Source organism: Stigmatopora argus, chromosome 11, assembly GCF_051989625.1.
Source record: "Stigmatopora argus isolate UIUO_Sarg chromosome 11, RoL_Sarg_1.0, whole genome shotgun sequence".
Taxonomy (NCBI): Eukaryota; Metazoa; Chordata; class Actinopteri; order Syngnathiformes; family Syngnathidae; genus Stigmatopora; species Stigmatopora argus.
The window spans coordinates 7,992,904-8,012,013 of NC_135397.1; the positions used below are offsets into that span (position 1 = coordinate 7,992,904).

At 39.8% G+C, this 19,110-nt stretch overlaps 2 protein-coding genes across 3 annotated transcripts in view; one reads left to right on the forward strand and one right to left on the reverse strand.

Annotated features, from left to right (window-relative positions):
- LOC144084410 (uncharacterized) overlaps window positions 1-19,110 on the reverse strand; it is a 29,386-nt gene that overhangs the window by 10,147 nt on the left and 129 nt on the right. The window contains exons 2-3 of the mRNA XM_077612793.1: window positions 15,588-15,805; window positions 3,806-3,862 (exon numbers count right to left, since the gene is read on the reverse strand). The gene's annotated coding sequence lies outside the window, so the exon portion shown is untranslated. The remainder of the gene's footprint in view (window positions 1-3,805; window positions 3,863-15,587; window positions 15,806-19,110) is intronic.
- On the forward strand, window positions 293-18,700 carry rin2a (Ras and Rab interactor 2a). 2 transcript variants are annotated; one of them, XM_077612784.1, is made up of 12 exons: window positions 293-510; window positions 2,912-2,990; window positions 3,477-3,574; window positions 4,195-4,405; window positions 4,831-4,942; window positions 5,717-5,789; window positions 6,018-6,109; window positions 9,090-10,652; window positions 14,586-14,894; window positions 14,999-15,130; window positions 15,613-15,776; window positions 16,877-18,700. In XM_077612784.1, exons 2-12 carry the CDS (start codon window positions 2,940-2,942, stop codon window positions 17,207-17,209), a joined length of 3,138 nt encoding a protein of 1,045 aa, XP_077468910.1. In that variant the 5' UTR covers window positions 293-510; window positions 2,912-2,939; the 3' UTR covers window positions 17,210-18,700. The 2 variants fall into 2 exon arrangements, with proteins under 2 accessions (XP_077468910.1, XP_077468911.1); XM_077612785.1 differs by having other exon boundaries at window positions 2,915-2,990.

Consider the following 19,110-nt stretch of genomic DNA (forward strand, 5'->3'; position numbering starts at 1 on the left):
AAACATTATTTGTGTGCAGCCATACTGCTGCCCCCCATGAGGGGGTGGGACTGAAGACAAGTTCTCTAGTTGACAATAACTGAAATTCAAGTCAATATTAAGATAAGTGATGATAAACCAACACGTTTCTATTCTGTAGGCACGTATTTTCAAACGACGACCACCAAATACTGTTCAACCTTTTCAAAGCAAGGCGGAAATTTTATCCCGTTTATAGCATTTGTTATGAAAGGGCTTCAACGGAAGTGCTCTGTGTATTCACAAACAAAACAAAAAGTTCCACAAAGTGGCGATCGCAGCCAAGTCGGGAAAGGAACCAAGTAATGGAAAGAAGCCGACGATCGGGCTTCCCCGATGGTCTTTACCTTCCTTCCTTTGAGGAAATGAAGAGATAATTTATTAATCCACTAAATTTGTGTGACAATACGAAATGGAGCCATGATGATACATTCACCAACTACATAGTTATAACAGTGGGGGCTTCTTCTGACCAACATACACAGCATTTGGGTAAGGATCGTTTTTCAATTGAGCAAATTTTGTGTATTGGCATTCGTGACTGGTCATTTCGTTGTGTTTTTTTGTAGTCGACGTGTCTTGTTGAGGCAGGGACTCGAATAAAAGGTCCAGTATTGTGGTGTGTTGATTGCATTAGGTTCAAGGAATCCTGTGGGACTTGCTGTTCAACCCGCCACCACCTGTTTACTAGTTGTTTGTTTACCCTCGATCGGTGACGATGTGCTACAATTGACCCCAAAAAAGTGATGTGGCACAGTGGCACATCATAATCTTTGAGTGAAGTCGTGTAGAAAACGGGAGGAATTGTCCAGACTTGCATGTCAAGTTGCCAACCATCTCCACGTACCGTACTACAAAATGAAACACTAACTCGACACCTAAATTCGTTTTTGTAACTACACGATGAATGAGCATTCTGTTTTTAACAGTATGTACTTATTTTTGTAATCACCCTTCCCCCATAGAAGAGCTTTGTGTAATGTATTTTTTTTTGCACAGTAATTAGACTGTAAGTAATTAGATTATTGCAAGGTTATATACTACACTTGTAAATTGTCCTCTTTCGGCTATTCTTTTTATATTTTTCAATGAGCAGGGGCTGGAATTTTTCCAACACATTTTTAATCTACTCAGAAAAATTGAAAATCTGATAATATCATTATTTCTCAGTGTTGACGACCCAGTGCTAGGTTTGCGAACTCAAATCTAAGTTAACTGCTGGTCAAACAATCCAGTAAAAAACACCCTTATGTTAATGTATAGCATAATCCCAAACATAGTTGTTACGTTTGCGCCAATGCTGAATTTATAAATCAAATATGTTCAAATTGTACTGCAGAAATATACTATACGTACATTGGAGCCCACGTGTGATATTTCAAGCCTCCCTGCAGACAAATGTAAATATTGGCAAAAAAATAGCTTGGGGGATGCCGATTTGCTTTTCAGTTTCTCCCTGAGCAAGAAACCATAATGCAAAAACATAAAGACTGTGTATATAGTAGTTATTACATAGTAAGTGTGAGCTGAGTTTCCATTCTGAGGAAATAAAAGGAGTGTAATAGTTACCAAACAATGCCATTCTGATGAAATATTCAAGTGACTCATTTTTCATTTAAGATACACAAATTTCTCAATTTGTCTAATTTGGGCAGCTTGATGACTCAAATAGTTCTTTTGCCTGATTTCGACGCGGGCAGCGTGGGATTGATTCCCACTCGTTGACGGTATGATTGTGAGTCCGAATGGTTGTCCGTCTCTGTGTGCCCTACGACTGACTGGCGACCAGTCCACCTTATAGTCTGTCTTTTACCAGAAGTCAACTGGGATAGGCTCCAGCACCCCGTGGTCCTGACAAGGATTAGTGGTGTTAATAATGAACGAATGCCTAATCTGGTTGAAGCTAAATACTTATTTTTATCTTGCACATGGAAATAACTTCTGTACTATGTCCGAGTATTTTTGTTTTCGTCTTTGAAATAAAATAACCAATATGGGATTGAAATGTGGCATTAAACAGGATTTGCATTTCATTTATATTGCTTCTAAGAAGTGTTTTATGTCCTACTGTATAACGGTTATATTACACAAAGGTTTGCAGTGCTGCAAACTATAATTGCCAGTAGTTCTTTGATTTCAAGACAATGCAAATGGTAGTTATTAGCTTTAAGGAACAGGTCCATTTTAAGTTCAGGACTTTGGGTTTAGAGTACAGGGTGTGTCCTGAGGTGTAAATTGCAGGCTTTGGTTGTCAACGGTCTCTGGGTTCTGTGTGAGTTCATTTAGAATAGACTGGTAATTTTGCCTTCATGTTTTGGAACACAACCTATTATAGCATTGTCATAAATCATAACATTTGAAACAATTAACACTGGTCAGTATCTCAGGATAGAGAGAAGACGATTATATGAACTGTTGGCATAGTCCATATTTTATTTTCACAACACACTTCCTATTTTACTGGTCTGTACTTTGAGTCACGCTTTACATGGCTCACACTAATAGAGAGTCAGACTCCCAAACCCCCAAACGCGCAACGTGACCCAGATATCTCTCATTTCATAGGTAATATAAAACATATTTGATAGCTTCAATTTAAGTTAAAACTGTCGCTACAGGCCGCAAAATCCGGCAGTGATTTCTTTTAGGCAAGCAAGTATCTGTACCTCTTCATTTCCAAGGTTGAAAGGTATGCATAAACATATCATAACTTATCTTATATCCATATTTATATTTCAACTGCTTAAATGACCATCTTTTTTGCACAAAACATAAATGAAATCAACCACAAATTGGCATATTTTAAACACGAACTGAAAATAGAATCATCTTAGAATTTTTATCATCATAATTTTCATTTGACAAAAGTATCTTTTATTATTTTTATTTTTAGCAGAAAGCTACCCAAGCGATCCAACAAGATGTCCACCCAAAAAATCCACAAACAGGAGAGGAAAAGCAGTTTCTTCAAGGTACGTCACAGCATTCACTACTGTTTTTCAAAAAAGGAAGTCAGTCAGCGACAAACTTGGTATGTTGAAGAAAAACAACTGAGTTTTTCTTGTGCCTCTTCCTCTAGGCTCCATATTTTCTTAAGTGCTCCACTCCAAAAAAAAATCTGTCCTTATATCTTCCATGACTGATCGAGCCTCTCAGCCATATAAACCATGTAAACATGTTACTACTACATAGTAAAGTAGAACTGCTAGTACTTTTACATCTACGCCGAGCAGGATGATTGGACGCTGCCGCACATTTGGAGGTTGAGCATCGTCAAAAAAAGACTCAAATGTAAACCCAAGCATCACATTCTGATTTTAGCCGAGAAATATTTTTAAACAGTTAATTTATATGATTCTTTTTTACTTATTTGAATGTATTTCTGCTTTGACATGTGAAGAGATTATCCATGTATTAACACTTCTTTCTGTGAATGTGTTTTTTTCCTTTCTGTGTAGTTGATTGAATCCTTTGCCCTGGAAATCGGCACTTTGAAGAAAGAGATGGGGAAAAAGCCCGAGACCACGGAAAAACACGGCATAGATTCAATACAAGGGTTAGCTCAGTTTGTTGACTGAATGAGATCATTTCATGCGTAGAAAAGCCAGTTAAACTAATACCATGCACTAGCTCAGTACAGACAGCAGAGAGCACAATTGAGATTTTTGTGTATTTCTATGCATATGTGTGATGAAGAACCACTGTTTGCATACATGTGTCAATATTACTTGACTATTTTACCTACTATGTGAGTTTTCAAGAAGTAGCAAGCAGGACGTTAGCCTACCTGTATTGATGCAGTCCTCTAAAACGGTGTGTGAACTTTGCTGAACTTGAATCACACCTGAAAACCAAATCAAGATTTAGACACATGCTACTCTGGACATGTCCAATAAACGAGAAAAAAAATCGAGTTGATGTTGTAAACACAAATCAGATTACAGGAAGCAGGTTGCTTGTTTTTCCTCTTCCAACATGCCTGCACCCGTTTTTGTTCTTTAGATAAGACAAAATCATGAAAGAACGTGGAAGAACAAAAACCCCAATGCATTTTTTTCCTTCCTTGGCTTAAATGTAAAATATACCAGATACTTGGATTTTTATCTTGGACATGCATATGCACCTATACACCACTTACTACTTTTATATAGCACAATTGTTTTCCTATCTTTTTAGGCTAGGTGAAGAAGTGGGGGGACTCTTTCTACAAGAATCTCCCTGTGCTAAAATAGATACTGGACTGGCTGGAGTTAGAGATTCTGGCTATGACTCTCTGCATCGGCGACTCAGTGTTTTGGACAGACTGATTAATACACATCCTGTGTGGCTCCAACTTGACCTTAGTCACCAGAATGCTGTACACATACTACAGAAGCAAGCAGCAGGAGTAGGAAAATTATTTCTTACTGTATACCTGATGTAATGTTTTTGAAAAACAATGTTTTCAGAAAAAATCTAAGATACAACATATAATTTGAGTTAAAAATGTTTAGTCAACCAATTATGTTTCACTGTAAACTGAAAAGCCAATTAATCTGACAGCAAGCACTCAAACAATGAGCTTTTATTGATATTTACACTCAATGATTAGCTATTTTTGCTCATCAAAATACTCATTTTCCTTTAAGCACAACACTAAAAACTACATTTGTAGTGAGGTAACTACCAGATAAAAGAATATATCCCTGCCAAGGTCAATATTACTGAGCTTTAACAACAATTTGGAGGCTAAAAATGAAATGCAATATGGCACACAATGAAGTACAGCATTTGTAAGACTTCTTATTTTGTGTTTCTTCCTTTGGCCTGTAGACATTTCTGGTGAGGAAGTCATCAAGCCTTCAGAAAAAGGTCATATCCTTACGCATGGACAAGAACTTCCCAGTTCCTGTAAAAGATTTTACCGTCAAGGAGAGCCAGTACAGTAAGCCACTATTGTAGCGTTAGAAACTAAATGGGGAGTTGTGAGACAGTTAGGTATTGTAAGTCTTCATTCTTGATTGAGGATAGAAAGTGAAAGGTGTTTTTTTAAAAGTTTGAAATAATTTTTCATAGAGGGGAAAATGTGTGGATAACCTAATGTACAGCAAGATAGACCTATTAAAGCACGTGTCAAAGTGGCGGCCTGGGGGCCAAATCTGGCCCGCCGCATCATTTTGTGTGGCCCGGGAAAGTAAATCATGAGTGCCGACTTTCTGTTTTTGGATCAAATTAAAATGAAGAGTATAGATGTATATTAAATTTCCTGATTTTCCCCCTTTTAAATCAATAATTGTAATTTTTTAATCATTTTTTTCTGTGTTTTTAGTTCAAAAATCATTTTGTAAAATCTAAAAATATATATAAAAAAGCTAAAATAAACATTGTTTTAGATCTATAAAAAACTGAATATTCAGGGCTTTTAATCCAGTTCTTTTAATCCATTTATAAAAATAAAAAAACTAAATATTATATCTAAAATGGTCAGGCCCACGTGAAATCGAGTTGACGTTAAAGCGGCCCGCGAAACAACCCGAGTCTGACAACCTTGTATTAAAGTATGATAGTGCTGAATTATATTGAACCAAACTGTAGTTGTTTAACAATTGGGGTTTGGTAATAAAAAATATCTTTTGTTAAAAAACTTTGTTAATAGAAGTTTCATCATGCCCAGGTAATTGAATTCATGATTATCTTGCTGTTCTGTTTTGTCCTCCAGCTTTTTCTTTAGAAGGATCTGGCCTGAGTTTTGCAGACCTGTTTCGCCTTGTTGCATTCTGCTGCATCAGTAGGTGAGTCGATTCTTCAGAATTATCCTTGCCCTTTCTGGACTGTCAGGAAGGCTTTAAAAATGTGTTAAAGCATTGCACAGAGTCAGCCATTTTGCCCTCCAGACAATTGGTTGAATCCATGGTTCTGCCAAAGCTATGCCATCCTCAGCAGATTGACTGACTCACTTAAGTCCCACCTGCTCCAACCCGATTATTCCATTTCTTCCTGCTTTTGTTGCTTTTACTCAGGGATGTGCTTCCGTTTACCTTGAAGCTACCGGAGACCATTGCCTCAGCCAAAACCCCTGCTGAGCTCGCAGAGATCGCTAAATTTGGAGCAGGTTTGTTGGATTTGTTTTTATTATACAGTAATGCAAATTGAAATGATGGTATTTGAAAGCAACCTCTGACAAATACAACTGTGGGGACACAAAAGTTGCTGTGTGGAATGCATACCTGTCAACCTCTGCCGATAACTGCCCTTATAAATGATTATGATTCCCCTTACAAACCCCCCAAAAAACCTTACAAACACCGTATGAGTCGTACGGTGTTTGTAAGGTTTTTTGGGGGGTTTGTAAGGGGAATCATAATCATTTATAAGGGCAGTTATCGGCAGAGGTTGACAGGTATGGGAATGTAATATTTCTAATACAGTGATCTCGGTGTCCATTCAAGCTCTGACGTATGACTCAGCTCGAGAGTTAACCTGACAAAACACATCTGTTATCATATTAAGGTGTCCAGCGTGACACACATTCAAAGCTACCCTTTAATGTGGTTTGAAGGGATTTAAAAGACAGAATTTCCCTGCCTTATTAACTAAATGTCGTCTTTTAGGCAAGGTGACAATGGTGTGGTTTGTGAGGTATATAAAAGGGTGCTCTTATGGACACACAAAGGGGTTTGTGTGTGTCTGTGCGTATGAAAGGTGAAAAGAGATTGTGTCTCGGATAATCACATTCGATGACGTTGCAGAGACTTACTTATACAGCAAGTCATTTCTCAACATTATCAACTCATTCACTGTCGTTGATTGCAGTGGATATGAAACCCATTTTAACTAGGATGTCTGGCATGGATGATCATATTTTCATGCCGTTGACGGCAAAAGACATTCAATCCTTTTTGACTGATTTATGCTAACTCTATAACTGCGTGGTCAATGACTGCTTATTTTTAGACCAAGTCTGGTTCGTCTATCACACTCGGTGGCACCCAATGTGTTAAGTTCCCACTATTTAATGAAATTGAGTATCAGGTAATGTTAAGACTACACTATCCGAGGCCTAAACTTCCCCAAATCCAGGGCGAGATCAATTATTATTTATTCTTATTTAAAAATCATCTTTGCGTCTTTACCTGTAAGCTTGTTTAAACACCACAGACACTGAATTGACCTCAATCTTTCGGACATTATTCCAGCTTTTGGATATACTGTCAAAGTCTAAACCGCGCCTGTGTAAATAAATAGTGAACACCCAAGGGAGTCGAGTTTCATTGAAGGAGAGCAAAAGCCAACATTTTTTTTCTTTTTTTCAAATGGAAACAGAGAATGGCTAAAATGGAATGCATTATCTTTCATTAGTCATATTCTTAATATAAGATGAAACTAATATATAACATCATTCTTAAAGCCACACAGCATATTTTACAAAAATCTCTCCTGAAACGCCGCCTGGAAAACAAGTTCCAACTAATGCTATAGAGGGAAAAAAAGAGAAAAATAAAACATAAACATGTAAAACTGATGCATTCAGCAAAGAAGACTTCGATTGTAAACAAGGATAGAGTGGGAGCCCAGACGGGGGTTGGGCATGTGTCCATGAAAGAATTACAGGCAGAGAGTTGAAAGGGAGGGAGGGATGGAGGCGGGGATACTCTGCAAACAGCCCATCCCAAAAACACATTACCATGAGGAGTCATCACAAATATTGAGTAGGAGTTTTGCTCAAGACAGTAGAAGATCAGCTTACACCAACAAAACAGTGTTTTAGGGCATTATTAACCAGTGAAACGATCCTGTGATTTTGGAACCGATCTCTTCAAAACCTCTCATCTGTTTGCGATCACAGTAAGTATTCCTGTCATCCATTTTCTGTTGTCGAAAGGAACCGCGCTGTTAGTGTTTGTGTATATTTTATACTTCACTGCCTGGCATGGCACATGTGAGACTTGAAAGAATGCTGTCAGTTTGCAAATAAACCGCTTGAAAGTAATGCCTGTAATTTTGCAAAAACTGACCTGCTGGAGGTCCTTTTTATGTATAAAAAGTATTTTATGGTTGGTTAAAGTTGACTTATAGTATTGAACATTTAGTTGATGAACAAAAGCAAAAAGTGCGCTCGGTAGAAGCTCAGATGAAAGGTTAAACTTAACAAATTTTGAGGCTGGAAATGATTTTGTTTTATGAGAATAATAATGATAATAGTTGCAGAATAATGCTTTTCAAACCTTTTTGTCTCAGGCCATTGAGTTTGAAAAAAATCCAGCTCTTTCAGGCCTTGATATACTTTAAAGACATGATTCTATTGTTTGATCTAACTTGTGCGAGCATGTGGGAATTGAGCTGGTGACTGAGTTTATATGGAAAGAGGCCACCAACTTTTGTGGTATAGCTCATTATAAGTGTTGTGTTCTGGTGAGCTGTATAATGCTGTTTCGGAATTTCCCGTACAATTTTTGGTCACTGAAAACCTTAAACCTGACCAGTCCTTTAGTTGAATTTAAATGCAGATGCTCCTCTGGTGTACTAATAATTTTACAGGTTCAAGTTGCCAAGATCAGGAAATCCTATGCGACTGTGTCGATTAGTAAACCCAGTGTTGTTTTTCCTCTTTCTTCGAAGGGATACTTGTTATCCAGAATTGTTTTTGTTTCATACTGAAGAATGATTAATGTTGCAGTGGAAATGATGCAACACCCAATATTATTGCTATTTGTTTCATGTCGCAAAGCTTTGATTGCAAACCTCTTTCAAAGTGATGTCAATGAGAATGGAATTCCAGATCAAAAGTACATCCTTAACTCTTTGTTTTCTGACAAATCAAAGAAAACAATGCACCTTAGTAAATGTAGATCATTAGATAGTTCTTAGTTCAGTAACTTAAGAGCAAGAAAGACACCAGCTGCCCTTAAATGAGTATAACATGGTAATGTATTTTCTTTTTAACAGTGTTCCTGTCATTTAGACATTTTATCGTAAATTTCTCAGATCTTAAAAAGTTGTGTTCATTCTTTTTGTTGATTAAAGGATATTTTATGGAATGTATTACACAGCAATCAACACGGTATACTGAATACCCCTATTTTGTCTTTCAGGATTCTGGGACACTGAATTGTGCCGTAAGAAGGGTTCTATCTTATCAGGAGCCACATCTTCTGACAAACGGGTTCTGACTGGCCAGCGACCACTCTCAGTTGCCACCACAGGCCGCCCTTGGCTTCGGACTCGCAGCCCTTCAGAACTCGAGTGCATTCAGTCAAATGGTGCACTCTGCTTCATAAATCCTCTTTTCATTAAAGTTCACCAAGAAGACATCAACAAGAGCCCGCCAGCAAATTCTTCTGGTCTGCCTGACAAACGTCTAAATCAGAACCCAGAAACAGAAGCACTGCAAGTCGCTGGCGACAGGCCTGCTGATATCACTGACAGGCAACCCTCCAATGAGGTGAAATCTCATTGTCTCAACAGCAACACGGAAGAGCAAGCTGAAAAAAAGAAAAGTGGTGTAGACACTGCTTCCCGGTCTCCACCAGCCCGCCCGCCACCGCCTCGCTTTGGAGCACAGCAATCGTCCCGGCAGGCCAGTATGCCCGAAAAAATTCCCTGGATCAACGTACCGAAGGAAAAGGCGGAAGAAAAGGAGCGTAGCAGTAGCCTCCTATCCCGTCTTGGTTCTTCATTTAGTATCAGCCCCTCGTCATCCCCACCTAAGAGACTCGGCATTAGCTCGCCTATTTCCATCCCCAGGCCCTCTCTGGCTCTCTCTTTGTCGTCTCTATCCTCCTCACCTCGCAGGGTCAAACCCTCACCGTCGTTCTCCCTGGAGGATGCCCAATGTCACTTGGCACTAGAGGAGCAGACTATCGAAAAGGCGCTTCTAAAGGCCAAACTATCTCAACAGAATGGTGGCAAAGCTTGTAGCCAGCCCTGCAGCAGCAGTATACCAGATTCCTCCAGGAAAGAAGCAGCGGGGTGCGGAGAGAATGGTGGAGAAGCTTCAGATGACTGCCAGGGGGTTTGCCAGCGTCTGAGTGACATGAGTCTTTCCACGGATTCCTCAGACTCCCTCGATTCCTCTCTGTCCACCGCTTTCTTCCTTCCTCCTCTTCACGACCCAAGTCCACCAACAGTGGAGGATTTTAACACCCAGCTCCCCCTTTCCCTACCCTCGTCCCATCTTCTTTATTCCAGCATGGAGGAAGACGATGACGACGAGGAGGATGACGACGAAGACGAGCCTGACTACGGGGTTGTCCTAGAGAGTGACCAGGACCAAGACCACGACCTGACCATGATGCCGCCCGGGCACAGGATAAGACGCCGGCCGAGCGCCAGCGCTTTGGTCCTCCAGAAAGCACTGCGGGGTCAGCTGCGCAAGATGAGCGGCGTTTTTAACTCACTGTTGACACCCGAAAAGAGAGCCATTCGACGGGTGGTGGATCTGTCCAAGGATAAAGGTTCCTACTTCGGCTCCCTAGTGCAGGATTTCCTGAGCTACATGGGCGAAGGGGCGGGCACCCCGACCTGGCAGAGCTTTGCTTCTGGACTGGAGCTTCTTCAGACTGTTCGTCAGTTTATCACTCAGATGAAGAGTTACCTGCGACAAAGCTCAGAGCTGGGCTTGCCCATTGAGAGCCTCATACCTGAAGACCAAATAGGTAAGTCTAGGAATTTGGTCGTTTTCTCCCCAGGAGTGGGTTTTTGTTACCTGGCAATCCAGACTGACTTTTGCAATCTAACACGATACAGGGCAAGTTTGTAGGGTCTCCCCCGGGCTTGCATGGGTTTTCTCCGGATGCTCCGGTTTCGTCCCATGTCCTCAAAACATGCAGGGTACACTGGATGAACAGTCTAAATTTTTCTCCTTGTGCCCTGCGATTGGCTGGCCACCAATTCAGGGTGTACCCCGCCTACTACCCAAAGTTGGTTGGGATTGGCTCCAGCACATCCACAACCTTTGTGAGCATAAGCGGTATGGAAAATGAATGAATGAATGAATGATTACTATACTAATCCCTAATTTTCACATCCAGATGCTTACATTCGTAACAGTTGACTTTGAATTTAGTTAATCCAGTCTTCACATAATTAACTGATGGTCCCTGTCGTTCAAACCATTTGGACTGGGAGTGCTGCACCCTCCCATTTTAAACGGATGGGACATCTACTAGTCATTTAAATTCATAGTAGAAAGAAGAAAAGAGAGGATTGGATGTCTATCACACCATCAGTGGCAGTGAAAGAGTTATTAAGTCTGACGTTTTGCTGCAATATTATTTCTACTACATAAGCATAATGACTTTATCATCAAGGATTAGGGAATGAGGCGTGCTATGTCATATCCAGTCATGTGTCATCATGTTGATAAGTAGTTTTAGGAAGTCATTTTTTTTTCTCCCTCTTGCGCCGTCGAATTATTTATAGAGTACTAGATTTGGTCATTTTTATTAGTTCTTTTTTGGTTAAGAAATGTGCAGGATTAGAAAGAACAAAATAAAGTAACTTAAAAAAACATTAAAAGTATGATTTTATTTTTATTAATGTTGTAAATATTAAATATTGCGTCTGGGAATAAAATAGGTCAACTAAGGTATGTATGACTTTAAATTCAAAACATTTTCGTTTGTGAATACACTATCAATCAACAGAAGGATTTTTTCCAATTCCAGTTTTTGTCATTTTGTCTGTTTTCAATTTGGTAACCTTGAAAGTGGACATAAATTCATATAAATATGTCAATAACATACTTGGGAGTAGTAATTTTAGTTCTGAGAACTGTTGCACAATATTTTTGTTTTGACGATGCTTCGTTCAAAGCCCAGCTGGGCTAGATGAACACAATAAGAGAGAGAGTGGAATTGAAGCAGAGCGCCTTCTTTCTCTTTTGCAGTCTGGAGGTCTCTGACTCTCACTTTGCATTTTTTCACAGTGACTCTTTTCCTAACTGTTTTTCCAGATGCTGTCCTAGTTTTGCTCACCATATATACACATTTTAAAGCAGCGGTCTTGTAAATGAGAATATTGTTCCTTTTTTTTGGTAAGTGAATAAACATGAAGTGTAGTATCACAACAGCAACAGGGGGGAAAAACAGACAGTATCATCACATTTTGGCCAAGAAGACAATAGCATATTGAAGAGGCTTTGCTGTTTCTGTTTGGCTTCAATTCTATGGATCTCTTTGAGATGAGAATGAGTAGAGTTCTGTAATCGGAGGGGGGGTGAGTGGAAGTGTGGGGTTAGAATGGACCTCCTTGTTTCATACTCTTCCCCACACAGATCAATGATCTTAAAATATGTGCTTCTTAGGGTTGTCAAAAGTATCGAAAAATGTCAAAGTTATTGATACTGAAATGCACTACTCTTGATTGTTACGGCATTCTTTTGCTTTTGAGGTCAAAATGCCATCAATTAAGTTTTTTGTTTCATGCTATTTAGAAAAAATAATCACCTGGTCTTCCTTAGCCAACACTGTAATCATAAAGTAATGTGAGAAAGACACTCTTGCTCACACATTTAGTACCAGGTCAGATAAATGGTCTGTTTCCGTCAACCTGAATGGCTTGGTTTTGACCCAAGGTGCTATATTGAGGTTGTGTCACTAGCAGGAAGCAAACAATCAAGAGAACTGAGACATATCTCAGAAACGCCTCTCATCCTGATTACACTAGGCTATGTTTAACTCCTAAACACTTAACTCTTCTCCAAAGTGAAATATCTTGGAACGTATGGGGTCATCTCATTTTTTGTAGTGCCAATGACAATGATAGAGCCCCCAAATATAGAGAGGCAACCATTCTCACTCACAATCACTCCATGACGGAGTGGAAATCGATCCCACGTGGGCCTTAGCAAAGTCAAGCGGAAGAACCACTCCACCATTGGGTGGTGTTGTGACACGCATTACTGCTCAGTAGAGTATTAGTGGTGCATCAATTTGGTTTTGTGGTTGCGCTTTTCAGTTTCATAACACTTATCATTAGGAAAAAGGAAGTTTTGGCAGCTTTGCCTTTTTATGGTTGCGTGTATTGTCCCATCTCTGTGTATTTTGTACGTATATGCCACTAAAACAAAATATTCGTTCTTATTCTACAATGGTTAGTTGTTTAGTATGAGGGCAAAAAATACCATGGTTGCATCGAGTAGGAATACATTTTTACAGCAGTGCACGCTTGTGTAGACTGATGAATGGATCTGTGCAAAATATAAAAAATTCAGTGACAAACATGCATTTTCATGAAGAAATTGATTTACTATATATTACTGAAAGCCATCTGGGAATAAAGGACCCACCAACAACAGTTTAGCTGATAACTATTGTACAATTAAATATACTACTCTCCTGTACAAAGCCCTTAATGACAGCTGTTAGTCATTTTTGGGGGAATGTCACAATGTTCTTTTGTCTAGTTCTCGGAATAAAGTACACATCTTGTGCTCAGCAGTTTAGTTCCAGCCGAGCTGAGGTAGCAACAGAAGGAATTAAAAATGCAAGATGATCGAGTTGGAAATGAATGATTCATAGCGACCAGATTGGGCAAGTGGGATTTATGTGATCCGGCCAGGCGCAGTGCTGAGTAAGAATCTGTCTTTGCACATGCTGAGCTTGAAAATAAAACAACTGACTTAACCCTATTCTGAAGAAAAGTCAGCAATGCACATGCACATAAAGACACACACGTTCCTCCTTATTCAGCAGTGCTGCGGTTTGGTTTCCATCCTGTCTGGATGATATCATGGCATCTGTTAGTCAGGCCACATGAGCTGAAATGTAAACGAAAAAAAAGCTTTGGAGGCATGTTCCCTCTTTTTGTGTGAGTTTTCCCCCTGTGACGACACACTTCTTATTTTTACTTTCGTGTTGTAGAGATAGTCAAAAACACGCCAAGATAAGCCGTAAAGGCATACTGCAGAAACTCGACCCGTCCTTGACTTGTGCCATTGTGGCTTTTTGTGCGCACAAGATTGATTAGAACAGTGATGTTGACGAGAACTCAAATAGACAGACCTTCAAATGCTGTTCTGATCGCTGCTAGCCCAAGCAGTCAAAATTGATTGGACATCTTTCACCGCCTACGTGGCAGCCACTAACTTTTCTGGGGGAACCCTGTAAGGCAATGGTGTCAAAATGGCGGCCGGCGGGCCAAATCCGGCTCCACAAATCACTGTGTGCGACCCGTGAATTGTGTGAATTCATGGTAAAACTAAAATGAAGATCATAGATACATATAGATTTTTTTTGAGGGTGGCACGTAGGACGAGTGGTTAGCACGTCCGCCTCTCAATTTAAGTTCAATACCCGGTTTGTTCGGAGTTTGCATGTTTCCTTGTCGTGACTGCGTGGGTTTTCTCCGGGTAGTCCGGTTTCCTTCCACATCCCAAAAACATGCATGGTTGGTTGGTTGAAGACAAAGTCCCTATCTCTGCATGTAAACGTGAATGGCTCGTCTTATTGTGCCCTTGTGATTGGCTGCCAACCCATTCAGGGTGTTCTCCACCTACTGCTCAGAGTTGGCTAGGATAGGCTCCAGCACCCCCACAATACGAGTGAGGATAAGCGGTATAGGAAATGATTTTTTTTTTCTCTTTTCAGATCACGTTTTAGAGAAGGCCATGCACAAGTGCGTACTGAAGCCTCTCAAGCCGATGATTAGCGGCGCACTGCAGGAGTTCCAGTTGCGCAGCGGGGAATTGCAGGAACTGAAGGAGAATATGTCTTTGGCAAAAGCTCGGCAGCCGCATGAAATGGGTGTGGAAGACATGGTGCCGCCGGATCCGATCGCTATCGAGAAGATCAACTACAAGTTCCACACCATGTGCAAACTGTACTCTCCGGAGAAGAAAGTCACAATGCTGCTAAGGGTTTGCAAACTCATCTACACCATCATGGAAGACAATTCAGGTAGCAAAGGTTTCACGGAATTCTACGTATACAAACTTATGTGCGCGAAACCTAAATTTGACATCACTTTAAACAGTTAAAATAACTGTTTGTTTGTTTCCCAGGGCGTATGTATGGTGCGGATGACTTCCTACCAATGTTGACCTACGTGCTTGCCCAGTGTGGCATGCCACAACTGAACAATGAGATACTTTACATGATGGAGCTTCTGGACCCCTCGCTCCTTAATGGAGAAGGTCATCTTTCCCTTATGCCTAATCTAGAGTCTGCATTGGCTATGAATGTACAGTAGTCCTGTGCGATATGGGGGGAAAAAAACCTAAGCACGACATGGACCATTTTATATCACGCTATGGAGATGTCGTACATTTCAAATTATTTGGGGGAGAAATACACAACAATTATTGACAGTGTTGCCCCCACTCACTTTGTCCTTGAATTGACATTAAACTGATCTGGCACCGACATTAAAATAAATATCAGGCTCAAGCTATTCAGTGTAAAAAGCAGCAGCGGTACTGTAGAATGCATATTTTCACTGCTATGTAAAGATACCTAATGATCTACTCACAGTTGTACCTAGTAGTTTTGATTCTTAAAACTGCCTACGGAACCCCAAAATGTAACATGACAGCGCAAGTTGAGCACCATCTGCTAGGCAAAAATGAGCATCACAGGAACAGGTTGACTTACAGTGTTTTCTTATCTTGCGGTCCAGGTGGTTATTATCTAACCAGTGCCTATGGAGCCATGTCGCTGATCCACAACTTCCAGGAGGAGCAGGCGGCCAGGGTGCTGAGCTCCGAGACCAGAAACACGCTCCACCAGTGGCACCGGCGACGCACAACTCTGCACGCCGAGCCTTCCTTTGATGACTTTCAAGTATGTCCAGCAATCTCAATGTGGCTGCCCTATAAGAAAACATTTCATATTAAAAAGACCCTTTGACTGCAATAGACGTCCAATACGTTTTGCCTGGGAGCGTCCCGTTGGATCACTGCCAAACAGTCCCAGTCAAAACGATTTGGCGTCATAAGCAGCCAATCAGTGATTTTTTTTAATCTAAAAATGTATTTATGCTTTTGGATTGGATTGGATAACTTTATTCATCCCATATTCGGGAAATTTCGTTGTCACAGTAGCAAGAGGGTGAGGATGCAGAAATAGAAAAGGCATTTTAGACATAAATAGATAGGTAATAAGTAAGTTAATAAATAAATACATGAATAAATATATAAATAAGCGTATTGCTGAAATACAAATATATATATATATATATATATATATATATATATATATATATATATATATACATACCATATTTTCACGACTATAAGGCGCACCACATTATAAGGCGCACCCTCAATGAATGACACATTTTAATTTTTTTCCATATATAAGGCACACTGGATTATAAGGGGGCCTGTCTATTTTGGAGAATATTTAAGACTTTTAAGTGCGCCTTATAGTCGTGAAAATACGGTATACATATACACATACGTATACATACACACATATATATACATACACACTCATACATATATATATAAGCTTTAGAGACAAAACGTAAAAATAAAGGATAAAAAAGCTGTAAAAACAGAATACGAGTGAGGGTTTGGGGAGCCACTGCAACTGGCTGCCGCTTTGAACGGCGCCTATGATGATGCTATGATTGCTATACAAGGTGATTGAAAAGTAACTCCCTTTTTTAAAATAGTAACTGTAACATTCATTGAAAATTCACTTTCGTGTTTTATATGTATGAGTGTATACATATGTATGTTTACTTTTTCTTCATTTTTTTAAGTGCACATGACATGGTAAGCAATTAGCAGGAGAGGAGGTCGATTAAAAGTTGAAAATGTATTTGCTTTAAAAAAAAAAGACAATTTCATAAAGTTCAGATTATTTATTCATAGAAACAAATACAGTAACAAAATAGTAATTTCCCCGCCTTTTTTCTTCTTCTAACTTCTGTCTAGAATTACCTGAGGGTTGCACTGAAGGAGCTAGGTAGTGGATGCACCGCTAAGACTCTCCCTGTCCGGCCCTACGCTACCGCGGAGGAAGTGTGTCAGCTCTGCGCGCTGAAGTTCAAAGTATCGGACCCCGACAGCTACGGTTTGTTCCTGCTGACGGAAGGTAGTAGCCAGCAGCTCGCTCCCGACACCCACCCTCAAAAGATCAAGGCGGAGCTCCACAGCCGCCCGCAAGCGCCACCCTTTCATTTTGTTTACCGACGCCTGGCCAATTGCGGCAGCTCGCCGTCGACCTCTCTGGATGCCAAAAACCACACGTTGACATCTGAATACTAGGACCACCTCCACAATCTCAGTCTGGAGTCAACCAATTTGGTCCTCAGACTGTCACGTTAAAGTTACTCCTTCCCAAGTCAACATGTCCCTGACCAACGAGCGCATCGGGATGCGTCTCGCAAAACACTGCGTGTATCGGTCGCCACTTCCCTTTTTTGATGTCACGTTTGACATCCTCTGGAGAAATTGCCAAGGAGACGAGACAGAGAAAAAGCACATTGACAGAAGTGAAAGTTTGTTCTTTGCTTCTTCAACTTGATTCCTGTAAACCCACCATAGCAAACGACACCGTTGTTTGGGTTTTTAGAGTAGCGGAATAAGTCGTGTTTTGTGATTTAAATCTACGCTTTATTTTAAAACGAGATCACAATACACGTGTTGTTATTGTAATCGAACTAACTACAATGCTGGTGTAAGGGCCAACTGTGGTAGTGGCTAAGTTTCGTGTACATAGAGAAAAATATGATTTGTGTCTCCATTATGATATCACTTGCTGTCAATATACAGCACCTTATCAATCGATAAGTCTAAATTATGTCAAACACAGTTGCTGGTTAACTGTTTGAGTCCTGTATGATTTCTTTGAAATAGAGACATCTAGAGGTTGCTGAAGTGCACTACAAGTCCGTAAAATTTGCACAGCTACGTGTCGGAAGAGTGCACAAATTTGTCATCATCATACTAGAAACATGAGCGATTAACCATTTATGGAGTGACTAGAAAAGATTGTACTTTAACATGAGAAAATACATAAATGATTGATGTTACGTTAATATTATAACAGCAGTGTAATGTTGATCATGACGGCAATTTAGCCAGTAGTATTTGTTTGTATACTGTATTCTAACACATTACTCTGTTGATTTTAGAGTAACATGTCGGAGGAATAATCCGTTTTTAAAAAGGTCTCTGCTACTGAAAAATCTTACTTGTAAAAAAAATGTTTTTTAAAGGCCAGTTTTTTTTAAAGGATTATGTATGCTTCTAGCTGGTGAGAGATCACATAGAGGCAATGATACAATATACATGTCTGCAATCAGTATTACACATGGTACTGTTTGTCTAATTTACTTGAAATGTTTTGTGTTTTCTCAATACTGGAACCTGCATTATTTTACACAGCACACGGAAAAATACTTCGATCAATTGTAATAGCTTGAGTGGTAGCTAGAAATGAGATTTGCGAAAATTTACAGGCAATCAAAGCATCTCCTCTCATTCCCTTTAAATGTAGTGCAGTTACATGTTGCATAGATGCGCCACAAAGTTTCCAGTGGCGTAAAAGAGCTCTTGTTATTTTTTAGCACAGTAAGAGTACCTCTGAGAGCCAAATGTTCAATTATTACATTTTTGATGATCGAAGATGACCAATATTCATCAATGTTCATGAATCCGTGCAGGGATTTTCCACACTTGTTTTTAATCTACATAGTGTCAATGTTTCCAACAAGAATGCGTTGTACTATAATAAAGATTATTTTGCACGAATAATGGACTCAAATTCATAATGGTGATAATACTTTGATGCGTGTTTTTACGTGCCTTGCGATTGGCTGGCAAACAGTACAGGATCTACCCTGCCACCTGCTCATAGTTAACTGGGATAGGGTATAAGAAAAACTGTGGGAACTAACCTTTGTGGCAAGCAGCCCTGTTCTCCCTAGATGTGAAATAATAAATAACTACCCTGACGAGAAATATTGCTTCAACACCAAGAAAAATGAAAATCTTGCTCATTTTAGCAAGACACGTGCAATCCAGCAATTTGTAAACGTCACAACACCAAAAAAACAAACATCGATATGCTCAGCCTGCTGTATATAACCTACTATGTGACGTTATCTATTAGTTATTGCACAATTTTAACGATAACGGTCAATCGGCGGACAAAGTTTGACGTG